The sequence below is a fragment of the Solea solea genome, chromosome 13 (assembly GCF_958295425.1).
Source record: "Solea solea chromosome 13, fSolSol10.1, whole genome shotgun sequence".
In the NCBI taxonomy this organism is placed as follows: domain Eukaryota; kingdom Metazoa; phylum Chordata; class Actinopteri; order Pleuronectiformes; family Soleidae; genus Solea; species Solea solea.
In genome coordinates this window covers 28048295-28069266 of record NC_081146.1, presented here as the reverse complement: position 1 = coordinate 28069266, position 20972 = coordinate 28048295, and the positions used below count along the sequence as shown (strand labels likewise).

Genomic DNA, 20972 nt, shown 5'->3' with positions numbered 1-20972 from the left:
AATTTATGGAGACTTGTCTTCCTTGTGGGGACAAAAATCAGGTCCCCACAATGTAAATGACTACATTTTAAGGTGAATATATGTTTTAAGGTTAGGTTGAGGTTAGGGTTAGAATCAGGATTAGGATTAAGATTAGGCCAGTAGTAATTGTGGTTAAGGTTAGAGTAAGTCTCCACGAAATGAATGTAAGTCAACGCAATGTCCCCTGAAGTCACGAATGTCTTACGTGTGTGTGTGTGTGTGTGTGTGTGTGTGTGGTCAAGGGGAGGTGACTGTGCGCAGTGAGAGCAGCAGCAGCAGCACAGCAGCAGCAGCAGCAGCACACCTCGCTCTCACAGCAGCTTCAACTTCGAAACAGACTCTGAACAAGAAACAAGACGCTTGTTGGAGGAAATACCGACTGCTAACAGTCTCTTGGTCAACCGAGGAACACAAGCAGCGTTTCTGGTAAGAGTTAAACTCTGTTATGTTGTAATACTCGGCAGGAAACGGCACCGTGTATGTGTGTGCGGGTCATCGTTAGCTAGACAGCTAACTAACGTTATTCATCCGCAGCGGCTAGCTCGGCTCAGCTCGGCTCGGCTCGGCTCAGCTCGGCTCAGCTGAGCTCGGCTCGGCTCGGCTCAGCTCAGCTCAGCTAGGCTCAGCTGAGCTCGGCTCGGCTCGGCTCAGCTCGGGTCGCATTTCCTTCCACAGCTGTCGAGTATCCGTGTTGGTCCAAGTAAAGCTGTTCAGTTCTGGAGCTTTCAAATGTGATTGTTTGTGATTATTGACTTTTAAACAATGTAGTTTAGAGAAGAAAAGAGGATCTAACGCCTTACACGAAGAAATAATGTGAAGACGGGTATTGTTTGCTTTAGTTAAACAAGTTAACCGGCGTTAGCCGACAGCATGTAACCAATTGTTGTACTTTAGCGACGTGTAAGTTAGTGTGTCACTGTGTGTGTCACAGCTGTGACACACACACACAACCACAGCCTGGTTTATTAATAGCCGGAAACTCAGGAGAGGCTTGACCTGAGTAACGGTGGCGACACATCACTGTTGACACGTCAGGAAACTCTTCCTGCTGCGTCTTCGCCTCCAGCTTCAGCGGTTTTAGCAGCTTTAGCAGTTTTAGCAGCTTTAGCAGTTTCGATTTTTTGCTCATATTCTCCAAAGCAGAACAAAAGGCACTGCGTGGCAGCCCCTCCCCCTTCGATCTGTCTGTTTAATGATTGATTCCACAAGGTGTGAGTAGACTTAGAACTGGGCGATGAGACCAAAACGGTTTCAAGTCAGTCCATAACTTTATTCCTTGTGATGTATGTTAGAAAGATTGTTCTCTCCTGTGGTTCTATGAGGAACCTCATACCTACCATGTTAACTATAGGCCTGAATGCATCCCTCGTTCACATTTGGGTCCTATCCACGCAAACATGGAAGGTAAACAATCCTTTTCTTTTGTCGTTTTGAAAAGTTTCCCATAAACTCTGTGTCCACATGAAACCACCAAAAGGACTTAAAGTGTTCTAACACATATGACTACATGAGTGCACGCTGTGTACATTACTGTGTTACAGAGTTGGCTTAGGGTTCAAGTTGTCATGAAGTGAACAGACCAAACCATCTCCAAACACAAGAAGAAGATGAAGATAGCAATGACACAAATATCTACAGCAAATGCAAGCAGAAGAGAGAGGTGAGATTATGAGTAGTGTATTTGTCGTCTACAGGAAAATACCCCAAACATTTCAGGACATACATTTACAAAGAAAGGAAAGAGGAGAAGAAGATAGATACCAGGAGCATTAATAACAATTCTCTTCATCACTATTATCTTCATCATATCGTCAAAGTTGTGACATTCCGCATTCAAAAGGATAAGCAGTTGATGATAACATTAATGATTAGCTATATAATACATAGTAGTAGTTATATAAATTAGGGCTGTTGGAATGAATTTCAGGAGTCGAATATAATTAGAATATTGAAAATGCTGTAATTACTATAGAAATGTGTATTTTTTAAAACTTGGTGACGGGACCTCTTTCTGTGTGAAAAACAAAATGCTTTGCTCATGTATGACTGTGCGATAGTCATGATATAATATATGCCAGTGTCTCATGCATGGCCCAGTGGACAGAACGTAGAACAACCCCATATCAAGTAAACATCTATTCAAATTTCAATTAAAAATTCGAAAAATAATTTGAATATTAAAAATAATAAGGAGAGGAACTTGAATGGGATTATAGAGGGAAATTGACAGCCCTAATATAAATGGTTGTGAACAAGAGTAAGGGTTAGATAAATGTTTATCTTCATTTGACACACAAATGTAGTGTGTACATACTAGAGATGTAACAATATGAACATTTCATATCACGGTTATTGTGACCAAAATGATCACGGTTATCAATATTATCACGGTATTGTTAGATGTGTTCAAAATGTTCAAAAAGTACTGAACACACACACTGAAAGTTTTATTTAAGAAAATATATTTTATAGTATATGATGTTTATTATTATTATTAATTATCATCTGACTGACTGACACACGCACACACACACAGGTCCTCACTCTGTCGGATAATAATTAAGTAGCAGCGGTCGTACACAGCATTAAAAAAAACAAAACAAAACACTAACAAACACATTTAGCTCTGCTACGGCATGTGTCGTCTGCACACTACTCGCTTTCGCCGATAGTGCCCAATAACAGGAGTAACGTTAGGTAACACTTAACTTAGGTTTCCTTTATTGAGAAACGTTTTACAGACAAACCATACCTTTTTCAGGTATTAAAGTTGTCCATCGCTACAACAGGATTCTGTCTGTGGTAAAAAAAAAACCGAGAAGTTTCATTTTGGTACTGCACCGAGCTCTTAACCGGTAACTGGCCAACGATGAGTCTGGAGCAACTTTTGTGTGAACAGAGCTCTACTCGCCTCGCCACGGCACGGTTTAAGTAGCGTTTCCACCAGGTACTATTTTTAGTACCTGCTGAGGTGAGGTTCCAAGCGTGCTTAAAAGCAGGTACTATGCAATGATTGGTCAGACTGCCGGCCACTGAGTCCCTTCACAGGAAGAGACGTCCCACACACAAATCAAGCTGAACAGCGCCGAACTGTAGATCACTTAAAACTACGTAACAATCATAACAACGTGGGTTATTCTCCAACAACTACCAGGGAAACATCTATATTTAACAGGAGTCTTTTAAAGTGGAGTGGTGTATTTAGGGACAGTGCCGCTGATCGTTAGAAACAGACCGCTGCCACTGTAGTCTGTGGAGTAGGAGGCTGTACTGCGGAGACGTGTGGACAGAAATCAAGCCGAACAGTGCCGAATTGTAGATAAATTAACTACTTAACAATCCTAAAAACGTGGGCTAATCTCCAACAACTACAGAAGTGTGGTGTAAAGTCACGAGTCACTCGCGTGTGTCGCGTATAAAACTAGAGTTGTTCCGATTCCGATACCGGTATCGGAAATGCCTCCGATACTGCCGAAAATGTGGGTATCGGTATCGGCGAGTACTGGAGTCCATGCACCGATCCGATACCACGTTATTTAATAGAGCTCCGTTAGCGCTGACGCGGTTCTTCTTCGCCGCTCTTGAAACAGTTGCGCTGTGCTGTTTTAGAGGCGTGAAGAAGAACTGATCGCCCGAGACCTGTAGACAAGGAGCTAACGTTAGCTCATCATGTCGGCAGTTTGGCAGTATTTACCAGTTAGCTCCTTTAGCGTTGTTAGCTGCGCTAGCTCCGTTAGCGCGTCTACAGTCAAACTGGAGCGGCCCGTTTATTAAACGAAAAGAGCAGCGCTACAACTAACCAGCGTACCTGTGTCCTGCGTATGTATGCCTCTGTTTTTAAAGTTTAGCGTTACTTCAGAGACTCATTTTAACAATCTGGAGTCGAGTAAAAATGATGTCACGCACGTCCTTTCCCGGTCAGTCGTCATGGAAACATGAAGCTCTGCCAGTGCCGCGGTGTTTGGACCAGAGTCAAAACAAACGTACAAGCTGAAAAACTAAATAACATATCACTGGTAAAAATAAATGATGTCCATTTGCTGTATTCGTTCATGTTTTACAGAGGGTTTAACCTGAGCCAAACCTTACCACCAATGATTTATTTATTTATATATATATATATATCATCATCATATCATGTCAGTTAGATCACTCATCATCACACATCATCTTAGTGTAGTTTACACAATACACATAACCAAAAGGGAAAGCCGGAGAAGCAAAAGTTTATCTAGTCCCGTCCCCATTACCCACAGAATACATATTTTCATCATACAATACATCATTTTTCTTTTTCTTATGACATTTTGACAAAAACATGTTTCAGCATCAGGTAGCACTCAGAGATGCAGTCTAGCTCTAGACAGTCAATCAGACTCCATGTATGTCAGCTGTTGTTTGGCTACATTTGCTTTCACTGCCGTATCCACACGGTGTCTACAGATTTCTGTCTCTGACCTTTGTCATACTTTCCTCCTGGGTCATTCTGTATCGATTAATGGTCATCTCTACATACTTCTTTTTAAATACACTCCGTTTTGCTGATTTTTTCATCTCCTCATCCAGATTATTCCACTGTCTGACACCCGTGACTGATACGGTAAAGGATTTGGTGATGATAATCATATCACAGTCATGCAGGTGTAGTATGATATATATTTTTTTATAACACACTGGTATCGGTATCGGTACTCGGTATCGGCCGATACCCACAGCACAAGTATCGGAATCGGTATCGGGAGGGAAAAAATGGTATCGGAACATCTCTATATAAAACAAAGTCACTGTATAAAACAAGTCAGCGCAGTTTCACTCAGCCGTGCAGTGATGACTCCGCCCACGTTAAGTAGGTACTTTTCTGTAGTGGAGATGCAACCTAATCGTGCCGTGTCGTGTCGTGCCGAGGCGAGTAGAGCCGGTGGAAAAGCGGCTTTTGTTACAGCAGAGCAAACATGTAGCACACAGCGAGTGTGACTTACTCTTCCTGCTGTGGCTGCTCACTGTACACGTCACATATAAACTCCATCTCCTTTTTTTTCTTCTTTCCTTGCTCACACACACACACACACACACACACCCAGAACCCACAAGAGCACACCCTCTCCTAAAAGGCCAGACTCGGCCGACAACATTTGCGTATGTATCTAATGGGTGGGTTATTTTGTATAACTCTAATAAAAGGTCAAGCCTTGCAACACGTATATGTTACTGAAAACACTGAAATGATACCAGAACAAATTTACCACACAAGCTTCAAAATCACCCTCGGTTTAATTGTTTTATTGGTTTTGAGTGGTTTTCAAACTTTTATACAAAGTACCACCCCAGAAAATAAGAATTGAGCTTTTAAAGTAACACCATTACCACATTAAAATAAATAAATAAATAAAACGTTGAAATACAGTGGCGTAAATAGGCCGAGCAAAGTCGGCCTCAGCCTTTTCACAGGAGGCAGCTTTATTCCCAGTTCCATGATTTGCTCTGTCATCATCCTCTCCTTCCTCACATAGACTTCACACACTGGTATAGAGAAGTTAGATTAAGACCACGTACCGTGTTATATACAACAGAACGGTATTTCTGATTGTTTAAGTGTACCACTAGCTGTACACAAGCTTCCTCTGATGCTACAACCGTTTGAGAACCATTGGTGTAGATTAAAGCCTTCTTACAACTTGAATTCCTAACCCTTGGAGAACAGAAGGTTGTTGGGCTAAGTGCATGTAAACACTAGACTCCTGTTTTACATGAAGTCCTTTGAGAAGCTATTGCACGGCAGAAAACAGTATGGTGTGGCACAGAGATGACCAGGGATTAGGATTTTTGACCTTTTTTGCTTTAATCATTGCAAATTAAAGTCACATACTAGGGACCACCAGATTCTCCAAATCCTCAAATTTGATTTGATTTTCAATTTCAAGGTCACTATTTGATTCAATTCTTATGTTGTTAGTGTATGTTTATTTTATTTTTCCGCATTGATAGACTAGTCTAGGATCATTTCTTTTATGCCATGTTAATTCATTCTTATTAACCGTGGCTATGTGGTACCATTATTTGTTACACGCTATGGCCTTATTGTCATACTTCAATGACTTGCTTTATATACTATATTTATATATGTAACAGTAACTTGTTCCATCAGTAATTTGATGAACAAGCAAACAAGCATCCTGCTTTGTCATCGGCGTAGACTTTGATAAAACTTTCTGTTTAATGTGCTTGGCATTTATTAGCACCATCCACTGCTTGAATGTCATGTTTTCCATCATAAGGCAGCAGGTGTGATGCTTGAACAAAGACACACACACACACACACACACACACACACACACTCCGGCGGCCTGCATGTCGTTAAAAATCCCATGTGTAGCAGTGCACAGCACAACATGATTCCTGTTGACCACCAAACATTGAAATAACTCATGCAAAATGTTTCTATCACTATCAGTGATTTCAGAGAAGCAGGTGAGAGGTGACGTGCTGTGGCTGTCGCTACGTAATACAGCATGTTTTAAAGGTTTGGCTGCAGCACTAACACTTGAAGACCACTGTAAAGTTAGTTTGGAGAAATCAGACCGCTGGTTGATTTAAAGAGTAAATGTGTGGAATGTCCACATTGAAACTAACTCAACCATATGAGGTTTTTAAACCGTCGTTTTGGTAATTAATCCTGAATACTTTTGTAATTAATTCTCTAATTATTTTATGATTTTGGTTTCCAGTTGTCATTTTAATTTCAGTTTTCCACATGAGCTGTAATGATTTGTGTTGGTGTTTTTGAATGTTTAGCCTTGTGGTACAAGCGGTACAGTGCACTTGTGCTGACCATGGTGCCGTTTGGAATGTACACCCTGATGTGGCTCAAGGAGTGGAAGCAGTGTGTTTGGAAGGATACCATAGATGGGTTAGTTTGGTACACTTCTCAATCTTTGACTTTCATTGTGTCTTTCTGGGCGGATATTGATACAGATTATCACGAGTTGCTGACTAGATATGAACAGATATTTGAAGCATTTACAGTGTAAATGAAAATGATTTTGTAGCAGCTTTTTCATTCAGTGTTTTTAAAGCCTTTCTTGCAATGGCTTTGCAAAATAGTCGAGTTTCTTTCCATATAATCTAAAATATGAATCTGTCCAACCCTGAGCAGTATTTAATTCCAAGTCTTCGTCGTATTTTGTTATAACAGCCTAAACTCAACTCCTCTTACGCCGCATTTGTTATGGTTTTGCAGCCACATGAGAGATTTCTTGTCTCTATGGTTGTCATTGCTATGGTAGAGTGGATAAGTGACTGTCCCTCATGGTTTGCTCACAGTTGAAAGTGAACACTACACAATGGAAACTGCATGAGCAACAAAAGGCTGAAAGATTAAAACTCAGGAGAATGAATAATACTCCTGCTGTTGTGCACAACCACAGAGACCTGAACCATCGGTACCTGCATCGCTGACCAGGGCTCAGAGTGAGTTGCCATGACATGGACGGTGACACACCGTGTTATGCGGACGCCTCTTTTCCTCAGGGCATGTGTGCACATGATTTCACTGCCTTGCTTTGTTAGTGTTGACAGTAGAGACCTGCTTAGGTTTATAGAATCAGAATTAAAATAAAAATATTTCTCTTTGTCAGCACCTGTAAAGATAAAAGTTTATTTTTGTACAAAACTATAGTATTGTGAAATACACGCAGTCACAGCATCTTTCCACATTAAAGGAGAGGTAGGGGGGTGGGGAAAACATCGATTCTCAGATGCATTGCGGTTCAGACATGGACGATTCTGATTATGTAAATGTTACATAACGTAAAACAGAAGGTATGAAAAGGCAGAACTCTGAAGTGCAGCGCACCATCGCCCGGACACTTTATGTGGAGCAGCTAACAAAGAAGCATGGAGCTGAGATGCAGCTTAAAGGACATAACATGTCTTTTGTGATCTTCACTTATTTATAATGTACAATGTGATTGTTCAGTGATTTATGTCATGTTAGAGTTGGAGGGACATAACATGCAGATATATTAAGACCTACATTTAAAGTGAATCAAAGTAATATAAACAACTGTGTGGGTTTAAATCCAATCAGAGGTGGAGTTGTGCAGGTGGTGTTGACACACAAACAAAAGTAAGCGTAGTCGCACACACACACACATCGACACGAGTCAGTAAACGATCAACAACAGGAATGGCGAGCCCGGTTAACCCTTAAGCAGCCTTCTTGACCTGGAAGTATATCCATGACTTTTCCGTAAATTAAATGTAAGGAAATGCGGTCAAATGAGGAAATGAGGTCATTAATAGAGATGTTCCGACACCATTTTTTCCCTCCCGATTCCGATACTTGTGTTGTGGGTATCGGCCGATACAGAGTACCGATACCAGTGTGTTATAAAACAGAATATATCATACTATGCCTGCATGACTGTGATATGATTAGCATTGGTGGTAAGGTTTGGCTCAGGTTAAACTCTCTGTAAAACATGAACGAATACAGCAAATGGACACCGCAGCAGAGCTTCATGTTTCCATGACAACTGACCGGGAAAGGACGCGTGTCACATCATTTTTACATGACTCCAGATTGTTAAAATGAGTCTCTGAAGTAACTAAAACTAACTAAACTTTAAAAACAGAGGCATACATACGCTGGACACAGCTCCAGTTTGACTGTAGGCGTGCTAACGGAGCTAGTGCAGCTAACGGAGCTAACGGAGCTAACTGCTAAATACTGCCAAACCACCGACATGATGAGCTAACGTTAGCTCCTTGTCTACAGGTGTCGGGTGATCAGTTCTTCTTCACACCTCTAAAACAGCACAGCGCAACTGTTTCTTTCAATTCACTGTTTGTTTTAGTAATTCACTGTTTCTGTTCATAATTCAGTGTTTCTGTTCGTAATTCAGTGTTTCTGTTCGTAATTCAGTGTTTCTGTTCGTAATTCAGTGTTTCTGTTCGTAATTCAGTGATTCTGTTAGTAATTCACTGTTTCTGTTCGTAATTCAGTGTTTCTGTTCTTAATTCAGTGATTCTGTTAGTAATTCACTGTTTCTGTTCGTAATTCAGTGTTTCTGTTCGTAATTCAGTGATTCTGTTAGTAATTCAGTGATTCTGTTAGTAATTCACTGTTTCTGTTCGTAATTCAGTGTTTCTGTTCGTAATTCAGTGATTCTGTTAGTAATTCACTGTTTCTGTTCGTAATTCACTGTTTCTGTTCGTAATTCAGTGATTCTGTTAGTAATTCAGTGTTTCTGTTCGTAATTCAGTGTTTCTGTTCGTAATTCAGTGTTTCTGTTCTTAATTCAGTGATTCTGTTAGTAATTCAGTGTTTCTGTTCGTAATTCAGTGTTTCTGTTCGTAATTCAGTGTTTCTGTTCGTAATTCAGTGATTCTGTTAGTAATTCACTGTTTCTGTTCGTAATTCACTGTTTCTGTTCGTAATTCAGTGTTTCTGTTAGTAATTCACTGTTTCTGTTCGTAATTCACTGTTTCTGTTCGTAATTCAGTGTTTCTGTTCGTAATTCAGTGGTTCTGTTCGTAATTCAGTGATTCTGCTAGTAATTCATTGTATTAAGTGTCCATTTCATTATAATATCCAGATTTATCATAAATAATGGAACATGCACATGAATTTTAATTTGTCTTAAAGAGGGGGTGGAGGTGGGGTCCTTTCCCTAGAAACTCTAGTGGAGTAAACTTCAGGGGGACGGACTCTGAGGTGTTGCTTTGTGATATTTGACGAGGTTCCACCTATTTGTTTACGAATCGTTAAAAGACAAATTTCTTACCAACAATGCAATATTACCCTATTACCCACTCATTTTTGGAATCACAATGACTTTAGTCAGGATAGTGGATGTGTAGATGAAGCCAGTTTGTTTTGAGCGGAGAGTGAGCCATGTTCCCTGCATGATCTAAATATAGAACTGCAATGTGCCCATTTACAAGTCTGCATGTTATTCTCTTGCCCTCTTGACTTCTTGCATTCATTCATGTCTGTCACATTGTGCGTGTGGACATGCCATGTATATGTATTATTAATGCCCCAGGGGCAGAAAAGAAAATGTCCTTTTTGTCAGCTGTAATGTACCATCAATATTTAAAGCACACTGCACAATATAATAATATAGAGCATAGGTGCTGGGCTAAACCTCTGAATGTAGAGAGAACAATGACATTTCTTTTGTTACCTCTCAGTGTGACGTCTTCAGTGTCTTCTTGATTACTGATAGCATTAGCCTGTAGCCTCTGTTTGCATTCATCTGTAATGTGTTTGTCAACTAATTCCTCACGGGGATTTGTGTGTTTACACAACTAGCGCTCTGATCACGACTCTGGGTGTGGTGGCGAAAGTACACTTAATTCCAAAGTGTACAAGCCGTACATCCAAGTTACATTTCTATCCACATGTATCCAAGCTTCTCGAGGGTCAACAACACATAGAAATATTCCCTTGATGTTCAGTTTGTGAATGACGATCTAAAGATTCCAACACTAAGACAACGCAACCTCAAAAAACCTTGTTCCACCTAAACTTAAAGTACAGCTTCTCAAACAGACACATCCATCCAACTGTTTGATATTTTTCAGCATATCTTCAATTTCTTTATCTGTCATAGCCGTTGAAGATGTCAGTCCATGGTAGTTTTTATCAAAGAACAAAGGCCACAAAGCCACGTTCCTTCCTTTAATTTAATCAAAGGCTTAAGGCCGACAGTTAACTACTTCAACTGTTCATAAATGACATTGTAACAAGTGTCAAATTACAGGAGCGATGGAAAAGGGAGACTTCCTTTTCAGACACAGCAGCAAATGATTCGAAAGATTCTTGCGTTAGCACTTGACCCAAGGTTTAGGAAACTGAAGTTTCTTTCCCCTGAAGAAATCCTTCATGTTCAAACCAAAGTGCAAGGACTGGCACTTGAAGAGATGGAGATGAATGTGCAGCAGCCCGTCACTTCCACCGATACAGCTTCTGCATCAACACCTCCTGCCACTCTACTTGATTCACTCCTTGTTTCCAGCAGTGAAGAAGGGGATGGAGCAAGTGAAGATGATGATGATGATGATGATGATGATGTCCACCGTGCCCAAGTAGGGGAAGAAGTCCTCATATACTTTGGAGAAAAGAAACTTACTAAGGAAGAAACCTCATTGCAGTGGTGGAAGAACAACCAGGACAAATATCCGATATTGGCCAGGCTAGCCAAGTCCTACTTATGCATCCCTGGCACCTCAACACTATCAGAGCGGCTGTTCTCTGCAGCAGGCAACATAGCTTCCAAGAAGAGACATGCTTCCATTTTTGCATTGCAATGCAAAGTTCCTGAATAAACAGTGAAGTGAACAGTGTGTGTGTGTGTGTGTGTGTGTGTTAGAGCACCAAGCAAGGCCGCTTTAATGTCAATGTTAATGTTGAAACAAATGCTGTGGGCAGATTGGTAATTTGCTTTTTTCTTTATTTTTTTTATCATTTATTGTTCAGGAAACTTTTAAACAACTGAAAACCTTATTTTGTGCACTTTATAAAAAAAGGAGCCTTTTAATTTTTGTAGATATATAAATGTATATCATACATTGTATGGTTTTTTTTTTTGTGTTATGTTTTGATTTTTTTTTTTTATCATTTAATATTACCTTTGATAGCTCAGGGACGTTGGAGCAATAACCTGTTGTTTTATACTTCAGTCTGCACTGTGAATTTGAAATGTTCAGTTTTTGAATAAAGATGCGGCAATTACAAATGTTTCTTTTTTTAACCGATTCATCGAAAAAATAAACGACCGATTAATCGATTATTGAAATAATCGTTAGTTGCAGCCCTAAAACTTTTATAACAGATGATGTCGTATTTGTGCTTCGATGTCCAGCTGATGACAACTGTTAGGCTTTGTTTGCTTGTAAGTGAAACTCTTTGCTTTTTGTCTTTCAGAGAGTCGGTGTGTTCCTGTCCAGTCGGCCTCCTGGAGTGCGTCTCCCTCCTCCTCCATCACCCCTCCCCCTTTTCTTTGTATTTCAGCCTGAATCTCCACTGAAGCCCACCCCCTCAAAGTCAACACACACACTCACAGCTGACTGTGATTGGTCCACTCGCCGTCAGTCAGTGGAACGCTGTTTAATCTTCAGTCAAATATAAAGCCAAGCTCATATGGATGCATATGCTCACTTTTTCATGGCACATGTTGTTGAGAACATGAGGGAGAGCAGTGAGAGAGTGAGTGATAGACCTGCAGAGAATGAACTTCCCATGGCACAGGGTGGAAGTCAGTGGTGGTGAAAGAACATGATGTGGGACTGGCATCATTACACCAGGCCAATTATGAATTGGACCAACAGTTAACTTTCAGGCCACTTTCAATTTTATAACTCTTATATTTTTACATTCTAGCACCAAACGTGCCTGTGTGTGTGTTTTTTATTACTTCATATTCAGACGCTTGTGTTGTAAACACACAACACCTGTAAACTGTAAACACCAGCTTCCATCAACTACGCCAAGTTTGTGGTGGTGTTGGTCACTGAGAGTTAGATTATTGACTTGTGTGACTCTCTACACTGCCTGTGCTCCGGAGATCTATCGCCATGGTTACTATCCAGTCCAAATGGCGCTATTTTTTTATGTTCCTGGGCATCCAGCTGGTGGTCATGGCTCTACTGTCCCGCGAGGGGTATCAGAAGAGAGTCACCTACTTCATCCGCATTTTCCGCAAGCCTGACAGCACGAGTGCATCAGGCCGCAACCACTCTGCAGGAGGCCTCAGTGGAGGAGATGTGTATGCCAACCTCTCACACCTGCCCAGAGCTCATCGCCATGGTGATGACATGCCTTACTGCCCCAAGACTTCCCCTCTGACAGGTGAGCTCTCTGAAGTTTGTCTCATGACACATTTGTGTTGTCATCGCTATGTCAACAATATACATATCACAGCATTTATATACATTTGATTGTGTTGTTATTACAGTTACAGTGAAACAACAGCAGGATTCTGTGATGCAGCGCAATAATGTACAGACACTAACACACACACACTGATGGCTTCAGGTCAAACGTGAGGAAGAGGAGGATGATGAGAGCAAATGATCTTATTGGGAATAAATTAGGGATGCACCGAAAACCAAAACACCAAAGTTTAGAAATGATTATACCGATTTTGTACCATTGTTTTTTGTTTTTTTTATCTCATTTTGTCGTCATGACTGAGACTGTGTGTGTGTGTGTGTGTACTTACCTCACTAAAGTCAAGGCATTACAATTGTATAGATTAAAATTCATGCTTCAAAGAATAAATCAATGAGGAATCTATGAAAATAATGAGGAGGATCTCGTCAAACATCAGAGGGTGCAGACAGAGCAGCCTTGTTTCTCTGCCGCGCTTCTGCACTGTGGCTTCTCCGTCTGACGCAGACCGCGCAGCTTTATCCTCACGTCCAAAAAATCACTGGTGTGGAGTTCATTGTCTGTATTAAACAAGTTTGGCTTCTGCACAAAGAGACTTTCCAGCATTTAACAGATCCTGTTCCACCGTGTTATTGGTGTTCAGACTGATCTGAGCGGGAACAGACGGGCGCGTGCTGGCCGCAGTGTTCACATGTCTTCAGTGTTCACGTGTGTCATCAGTGTTCACATGTCATCAGTGTTCACGTGTGTCATCAGTGTTCACATGTCATCAGTGTTCACGTGTCATCAGTGTTCACGTGTCATCAGTGTTCATGGTCGCAAGTTCGATCCCACCCCTGACTGATTGTACTCAATTCCATTGTAAGTCGCTTTGGATAAAAGCGTCTGCTAAATGACATGTAATTTAACACGTGTCATCGCTCGTGTTGTTTGTTAAAAGTCTTTCGGTCGAAAACTAAAAATGGCCAAAAAAGGCATTTTGGAAAAGTTTGTGTGCATCATGAGAATAAATGTGCTGCCTGTGAAAAACTTTGCTCAGATCTTTTTACACCACTGTATTTGAAAGTGTTACTTCCAGAGCTCAATATTTTTTGCATTTGGCGCGTGTACTTCTCATCACCATAACTCCAAGGCACTTTGTGATTTCTACAACATTTGGTTGAATAACTGCCAGATATTGAAAGTGAAAGTTATCTTAGAAAAAGAAAAGGCAGAAGCACTCGCTCAGTGACTATACTACAGCCACGGAATCTGGGGCGTTTATTAATCCAGGAATAATCTGACAGGGTGGGGGTGTGGCATCCGGTCAGCCAATCACAATGGACGATGAATATTGTCCCAGATTTTTAATTGATGAATCAATTGGTATACTAAATTTGATACAATACAATAAACAGCTGATTTCTCCTCACAGGTGATGACAGCTGATTTCTCTTCACAGGTGATGACAGGTGATGACAGCTGATTTCTCTTCACAGGTGATGACAGGTGATGACAGCTGATTTCTCCTCACAGGTGATGACAGCTGATTTCTCCTCACAGGTGATGACAGCTGATTTCTCCTCACAGGTGATGACAGCTGATTTCTCCTCACAGGTGATGACAGCTGGTTTCTCCTCACAGGTGATGACAGCTGATTTCTCTTCACAGGTGATGACCGCTGGTTTCTCCTCACAGGTGATGACAGCTGATTTCTCCTCACAGGTGATGACAGCTGGTTTCTCCTCACAGGTGATGACAGCTGATTTCTCTTCACAGGTGATGACCGCTGGTTTCTCCTCACAGGTGATGACAGCTGGTTTCTCCTCACAGGTGATGACAGCTGATTTCTCCTCACAGGTGATGACCGCTGGTTTCTCCTCACAGGTGATGACCGCTGGTTTCTCCTCACAGGTGATGACAGCTGGTTTCTCCTCACAGGTGATGACAGCTGATTTCTCTTCACAGGTGATGACAGCTGATTTCTCCTCACAGGTGATGACAGCTGATTTCTCTTCACAGGTGATGACCGCTGGTTTCTCCTCACAGGTGATGACCGCTGGTTTCTCCTCACAGGTGATGACAGCTGGTTTCTCCTCACAGGTGATGACAGCTGATTTCTCTTCACAGGTGGGCCCATCCATGTGGGCTTCCCGTCAGGGCTCAGTCTGGCAGAGGTTGAGAGGAAGAATCCACTGGTGGTACGGGGAGGACGTTACAGGCCGCCCGACTGTGAGGCGAGGCATCGCACCGCCATCATCATCCCTCACAGACACAGAGAACACCACCTCAAGTTCCTGCTCTATTACTTACACCCGTTCCTGCAGAGACAGCAGCTCAGCTATGGAGTTTACATCATTCATCAGGTGAGTTAAGCTTTATTTATGTACAATCTTGATCATTATTATTATGCACGAGAGCTGAAACAATTCATCGATGAACTGATTATTAATTGATGACTAAATTAAGAACTACAACTGTTTTGATTCAAAGCTTTTTTCATGATTACAACAAGTTTTCTGATGTTTAAGCTTCTTAAACGTGAGTATTTTCTTAATTTCTTTGCTCTGGAGAACAAAGAAATCATTAAAAGTTCATCGTTTTGGTTTGTGGACAAAACAAGACATTTGAGAACATCATCATTTCCAGGTTTTTGAAGGTTTTCTGAGATTTTATGAACCAAACGATTCATCGACAGATTAATCGATTGTGAAAATAATCGTTAGTTGCAGCTCTGTTATGCACCGTGTTACCAACATAACTAACAACGTTATCAGTGGCCTCCTTAACAAGCAGGTAAGAATAAAACACATTTAAACTGAAGGAGTGCAACCTCAAATAAACAGTTACAGTTAGTTACAGTTTCCATTCACTGATCATCTGTATGCTGTATGAACGTGTGAACGTGTGTGTGTGTCTCCAGCCTGCAGTGAAACACATGTTCACACGTTCATACAGCACATGTATGAACGTGTGAACATGTGTTTGTGTATGAAAGTGTGAACATGTGCTTGTTTCACTGCAGGCTGGAAACTACACGTTCAACAGAGCCAAGCTGATGAATGTGGGTTTCCGTGAGGCCATGAGGGAGGAGGACTGGGACTGTCTCTTCTTCCATGACGTGGACCTCATTCCAGAGGACGACCGGAACATGTACGTGTGCGACTCCAACCCTAAACATGCAGCAGTCGCTATGGACAAGTTTGGCTACAAGTAAGTCCTTTTTTTTGTCTGCTGACATGTTCTCTCTTCATCTGCTTTCCATCGTCATGTTTATGTGATTTCTCATTCTATACAGGCTTCCATACAAGATGTACTTTGGAGGCGTGTCCGCTCTGACTCCACTGCACTACCTCAAAATGAACGGATTTCCCAACAACTACTGGGGCTGGGGCGGGGAGGACGATGACATCGGACTCAGGTGAGAAGGATCTACTGCTCTGATTTGTGATTACTGACACAGTGACATGTTTTATAATGACTTGAATGACATTGGTCTTAAACCCCTGATCAAACGTTTTGTATTTATTTAAAAGGGTAAAGAAAAGTGCACATGTGGCTCCAGCTGTAGTTGAAGAGCAGTGAGAAGCAGTGACTCAGTGTCATGTCAGACATCAGAAATCACAGATAAACATGTGTTTGTACTCGTTACATCAAAGGAGAAAAGTTGAAAGGTTTTGCTATGGAAACGCGACCATTCGCCGCGAAACAGGAAGGGTCCTAAAACTTGGGCTCCCGACTTGCGTGGGGACGCGAAGGCCCTGTTGCAGTCCTAGTTTGGTGTTTTTGATATGAATAGATTCATGTTGCGTCATAAATAGTATCATGAAGTATACGTGTGATATCATGATGCAGTATTGTGTTTTTATTTTTAAGCTTGTGCGACCAAACAGTTGTTGTTTTTGTCTTTGGCCTCCAGGTCGTTTGAGTTTGACACCCCTGATAATGGGTTCATCTGACTTATTACTGTTTACTGGCAATCAAATGTGGCATGTTACTATAATGAAGTTTCTTTAAGCTGTTTTTATGCGACCAGGCTCTCTCACTAACAAGGATTATTAACTTATTTATTTGATTTCATTTAACCAGGGAAAAAAACACATTGAGATAAAAAAAAGTATGTCCTGGCCAAGAGTTAAAAGTACAACAATGTCACAGCAGCCATGCATACTTTACTAAAACATCAAATATCAAAGAAGCCATTTTCACGATCACAATCAATAAAACCCTAGAAATCAGCAGAAGTTCATTCCAGGCAAAGGAGCAGCTGACAGTGAGAGAACATCCTGGGAATGAAGCTGATAAAATCCAGGTAAAAGTCAACAGGTAGGAGAAGATGAGAATCTCTGCTCATATAGTAAACAGTGATGAGTGAGGGATCACAGTGTCAAGGGCACGTACTCAATCATCCTGAAATCAAACCTTTTTAGCAACTGATTGATATGTGGAGTAAAAGATTCATCACTTCAAATAAGATCTATGTGTGAAAGAGTGAACTGTGTCCCTCTTCTTCTCAGAGTGACTCTGGCAGGGATGTACATCACTCGTCCATCGCTGCAGGTCGGCCGTTACAAGATGATCAAACACAAGCTGGACAAAGGAAATGATGTGAACCCCAAAAGGTACACACACTTACAACATGCATACAAACATGTGAAGACTGTAAACTCTGCTTTGATCTTCAAAGGTTTGAAAGACTGTAAACTTTGCTTTGATCTTCACAGGTTTAAATCTAAAATCTGCTTTGATCTTCAATGGTAAAATAAAACTATGCTTTGATCTCCAAAGGTTTAAAAGACTGTACTCTGCTTTGATCTTCAAAGGTTTAAAAGACTGTAAACTTTGCTTTGATCTTCACAGGTTTAAAATACTAAAATCTGATTTGATCTTCAAGGGTTTAAAATACGTAAACTATGCTTTGATCTTCAAAGGTTTAACATGCTGACTAAAACACGTCACACCTGGAAGTTGGACGGAATGAACACGGCTGAATATGAGATCATGTCGAGGCACCACCTGCCTCTCTACACCAACATCACCGTCCACATCGGCACGGAGGAAGGTCTGCATCCTCACGCACCTGCAGCTCCTCCCAACAACGCTGCAGCTCCTCCCAAAAACGCTGCAGCTCCTCCCAACAACCCTGCAGCTCCTCCCAACAACCCTGCAGCTCCTCCCAACAACCCTGAAGCTCCTCCCAACAACCCTGCAGTCAAAGCAGCGGCTAAACACAAGTGAGGCCTCGGTCCTCGTGTTTTATGGTGACGTTATTTCAGCAGCATCATCCTCTCACTGTGTCCTGTGGAAGCTTTTTCATTTGCTCGGACTCCCCACAGTGCTGCTGATCCACCAGAGTCAGTGCTGCTGATCCACCAGAGTCAGTGCTGCTGATCCACCAGAGTCAGTGCTGCTGATCCACCAGAGTCAGTGCTGCTGATCCACCAGAGTCAGTGCTGCTGATCCACCAGAGTCAGTGCTGCTGATCCACCAGAGTCAGTGCTGCTGATCCACCAGAGTCAGTGCAGTTGATCTCCATGTGCCCTCTGCTGGTATAAAATATAACTACAAAGTATCTGGAGAAAGGAAACAAATTAAATGAAGGACATTTTTGTTAAAATTATTAATGACAATTCTAGATTACTGGTGAATTTATGGCATAATTCAGATTATTTCATGGACTCTAAACTATACTTGGTCTACATGTTGACAGGATGGTAGACGTCAGTCTTCAGTCGTCAGCTGTGAGCCTCAGTCAGAAGTGAAGAAGCCTCTTGAGTCGAGTCGCCCACAGCTAACTAAGTAAAAATGTGTAATGGAAGGAAACGGTTATGGAAGCAACGATCAGCAGCCTCACAGAAGAGTCTAGTGCAAAGTTAAATACAATAACTTGTTTTTCTTCTTCAATCCAAACTGCTCATATTAATCCAGTCTTTATCTAAACCTGATCTAACTGTGAGTGACAGTGCTGAAGATGAAGAAGACGAGCTGCTCTTTGTACGTTAAGCTTTATGAAGAATCAAATGGGCGTGACTTTGTCGACTTTGTTCCGACATGACTGATAATTCTTCCAAAGGAAACCACAGCAAAAAGCAAAGGCTAAAAATTGGACTCTATGAGTTTTATATCTATAGCGCCGCAGTCGCTGCTTAAACCTTGTGATGCCTTAAAACCCTTTGATTCACATTTACACGTGTATATGTATGTGTGTATATGTGTGTGTGTATATATATATATATATATGTATATATATATATATACATATATATACACATCATTTAGCTCACACACTGTGACAGATTTGTCTCAAAGCCACTGAACGTGTGAGTGATGGTGTTTTAGTGAGAACTAAAGTCTTCTACTTGACTTATTTTTTGCCTGCGTCTTATTGAATACAATGATATTAGTGAGAATCAGTTGCTTATATTCCAGCACATCCACTCTCACATGTTTTAAACAAAAGGATTAGATGATTGTAAATTTGCCTTTAGATGAGCTTGTAATTCACATTACAGTGGAAAAGAAAGATAAATCTGCGATTGCTATTGATGTTTTGCTTCTGCATTGAGGTCATGTGACCGGATTCTTGCAGAACACAGACATGTGATGACGGTCTGTGTCACGCTCCATATGTTGGGTGATTTCTAGAAAGCTGAATTTTTCCAGTTCATTGGTGATCTCTGTTCTTTCCTCGTTCACCGTCACCAGTGACTGAGTTTATTTTCTGTAATGAAAACTATCTTTGTCATTGTGGTAAATGGTCAGTCACTGGTTAACAGTGTAATATCATTTTCATATGATATGTACACGGTACTGACCTCACGCACAAACACGGTAGCATCTTCATATCATGACAGACAGTGCTCATGTTTGGTGAAGCAGAAACTAAACGTTCATTTACTGAGTCGAGTCGACTTGATTGAGATCGAATAAGAGGAAAATGTACAAAGAAGTTCATGAAATCACCGTTAGTTTTTGATGTGGAAAACCTCAGCAGTCAGAACATGTGTCTTTATCATTTCATTCCGCTCTCTATAAATTCTTCAGCACAGTCCAGAGTTGCCTTAAATGTATGAATAAACAGATTCTATCAAAGTAAATGTTTCTTCTGTTATTTTGTTATTTGTAGTTTTGTGTGACATCAGGGACGTTGTATAGTTGATGCGTCTGTCAACTAACCTTAAAACACGATACACTTGAAATCCAGGACCTGGTTTAAATAGTCGGGACTTTTATGATTTTTATGGATCCTCATAATAAAGGATGCCATTTTCAGAATGCTTTAGCAGCGTCCACAGCTGCATGAACACATGAACACATGAACACAGGAACCAGCTTCAGGACATGTTGAACATTCCCTAAAATATGAGGATGGTCTTAATGATCTCTGTGAAAACCACCATCTCATCCTGTTTTTGGTGACATGTCGGATGCTCGGAGCAAACCACTGCCCAGGATCATCAAACGTGGCAGCTTTGCAATCACAGCCAGTAAAACAGAAGCATCGAACCCATGCCGCACCATCAGAAGCCTTTACTGTCAAGAGATTCATTAATTGTCTAATTGTTCTAAGTTAAATCAAGTTTCACAGAGGAAGAACATTGAATGGTACTAGAAAATATGTTCTTGGTTCCATAAACTTTCCCCAAAATGCTTCAGCGGTTTGTTACTGATGAAGACTGAGAGATTAGAAAGTATAGAAGGTGGAACTTGTCCTGTCTGATCTTGCTTCATGTTTATCCACCTCTGCCCCCGCTGCCTCCTCTGCCCTCTCTGCCCCCGCTGCCTCCTCTGCCCTCTCTGCCCCCGCTGCCTCCTCTGCCCCCGCTGCCTCCTCTGCCCCCGCTGCCTCCTCTGCCCTCTCTGCCCCGCTTCCCCTCCTCTGCCCCCTCTGTCAGTTCAGCCGGGTCTGTGGGAGCGCTCGTTTTCGTGCAGTTATTTATAATAACACTACACTAACGATAGAAATCACTTATATGAACATTAAAATATTATGAAATCATGAATCGGTCAAAGAAATGTGGTGAAGCACGAAGGCAAGACTGGTTCTGATGAGTGGACTGGTTCTGAGGAGCGGACT

General features: G+C 41.4%; 1 protein-coding gene across 4 annotated transcripts; it reads left to right on the top strand.

Annotated features, from left to right (window-relative positions):
• The first annotated feature begins 286 nt into the window (after positions 1-286).
• Positions 287-19992, top strand: si:dkey-199f5.8 (beta-1,4-galactosyltransferase 3). 4 transcript variants are annotated; one of them, XM_058647625.1, is made up of 8 exons: positions 289-447; positions 1563-1681; positions 11951-12874; positions 15026-15261; positions 15921-16108; positions 16194-16316; positions 17413-17517; positions 17827-19992. In XM_058647625.1, the coding sequence occupies exons 3-8, from the start codon at positions 12601-12603 to the stop codon at positions 18131-18133; spliced, it is 1233 nt and encodes a 410-aa protein (XP_058503608.1). In that variant the 5' UTR covers positions 289-447; positions 1563-1681; positions 11951-12600; the 3' UTR covers positions 18134-19992. The 4 variants fall into 4 exon arrangements, with proteins under 4 accessions (XP_058503607.1, XP_058503608.1, XP_058503609.1 ...); XM_058647624.1 differs by lacking the exon at positions 1563-1681 and having other exon boundaries at positions 287-447; XM_058647626.1 differs by lacking the exons at positions 289-447; positions 1563-1681 and adding an exon at positions 11314-11367.
• Positions 19993-20972: the final 980 nt, after the last annotated feature.

Excerpts from the sequence above, each read along its gene's own strand:
- si:dkey-199f5.8 (XM_058647624.1), top strand. The coding sequence starts at position 12,601 with ATGGTTACTATCCAGTCCAAATGGCGCTATTTTTTTATGTTCCTGGGC. Across the intron at positions 16,317-17,412 it reads GACGATGACATCGGACTCAG|AGTGACTCTGGCAGGGATGT; the intron begins GTGAGAAGGATC and ends TCTTCTTCTCAG. Across the intron at positions 17,518-17,826 it reads AATGATGTGAACCCCAAAAG|GTTTAACATGCTGACTAAAA; the intron begins GTACACACACTT and ends TGATCTTCAAAG.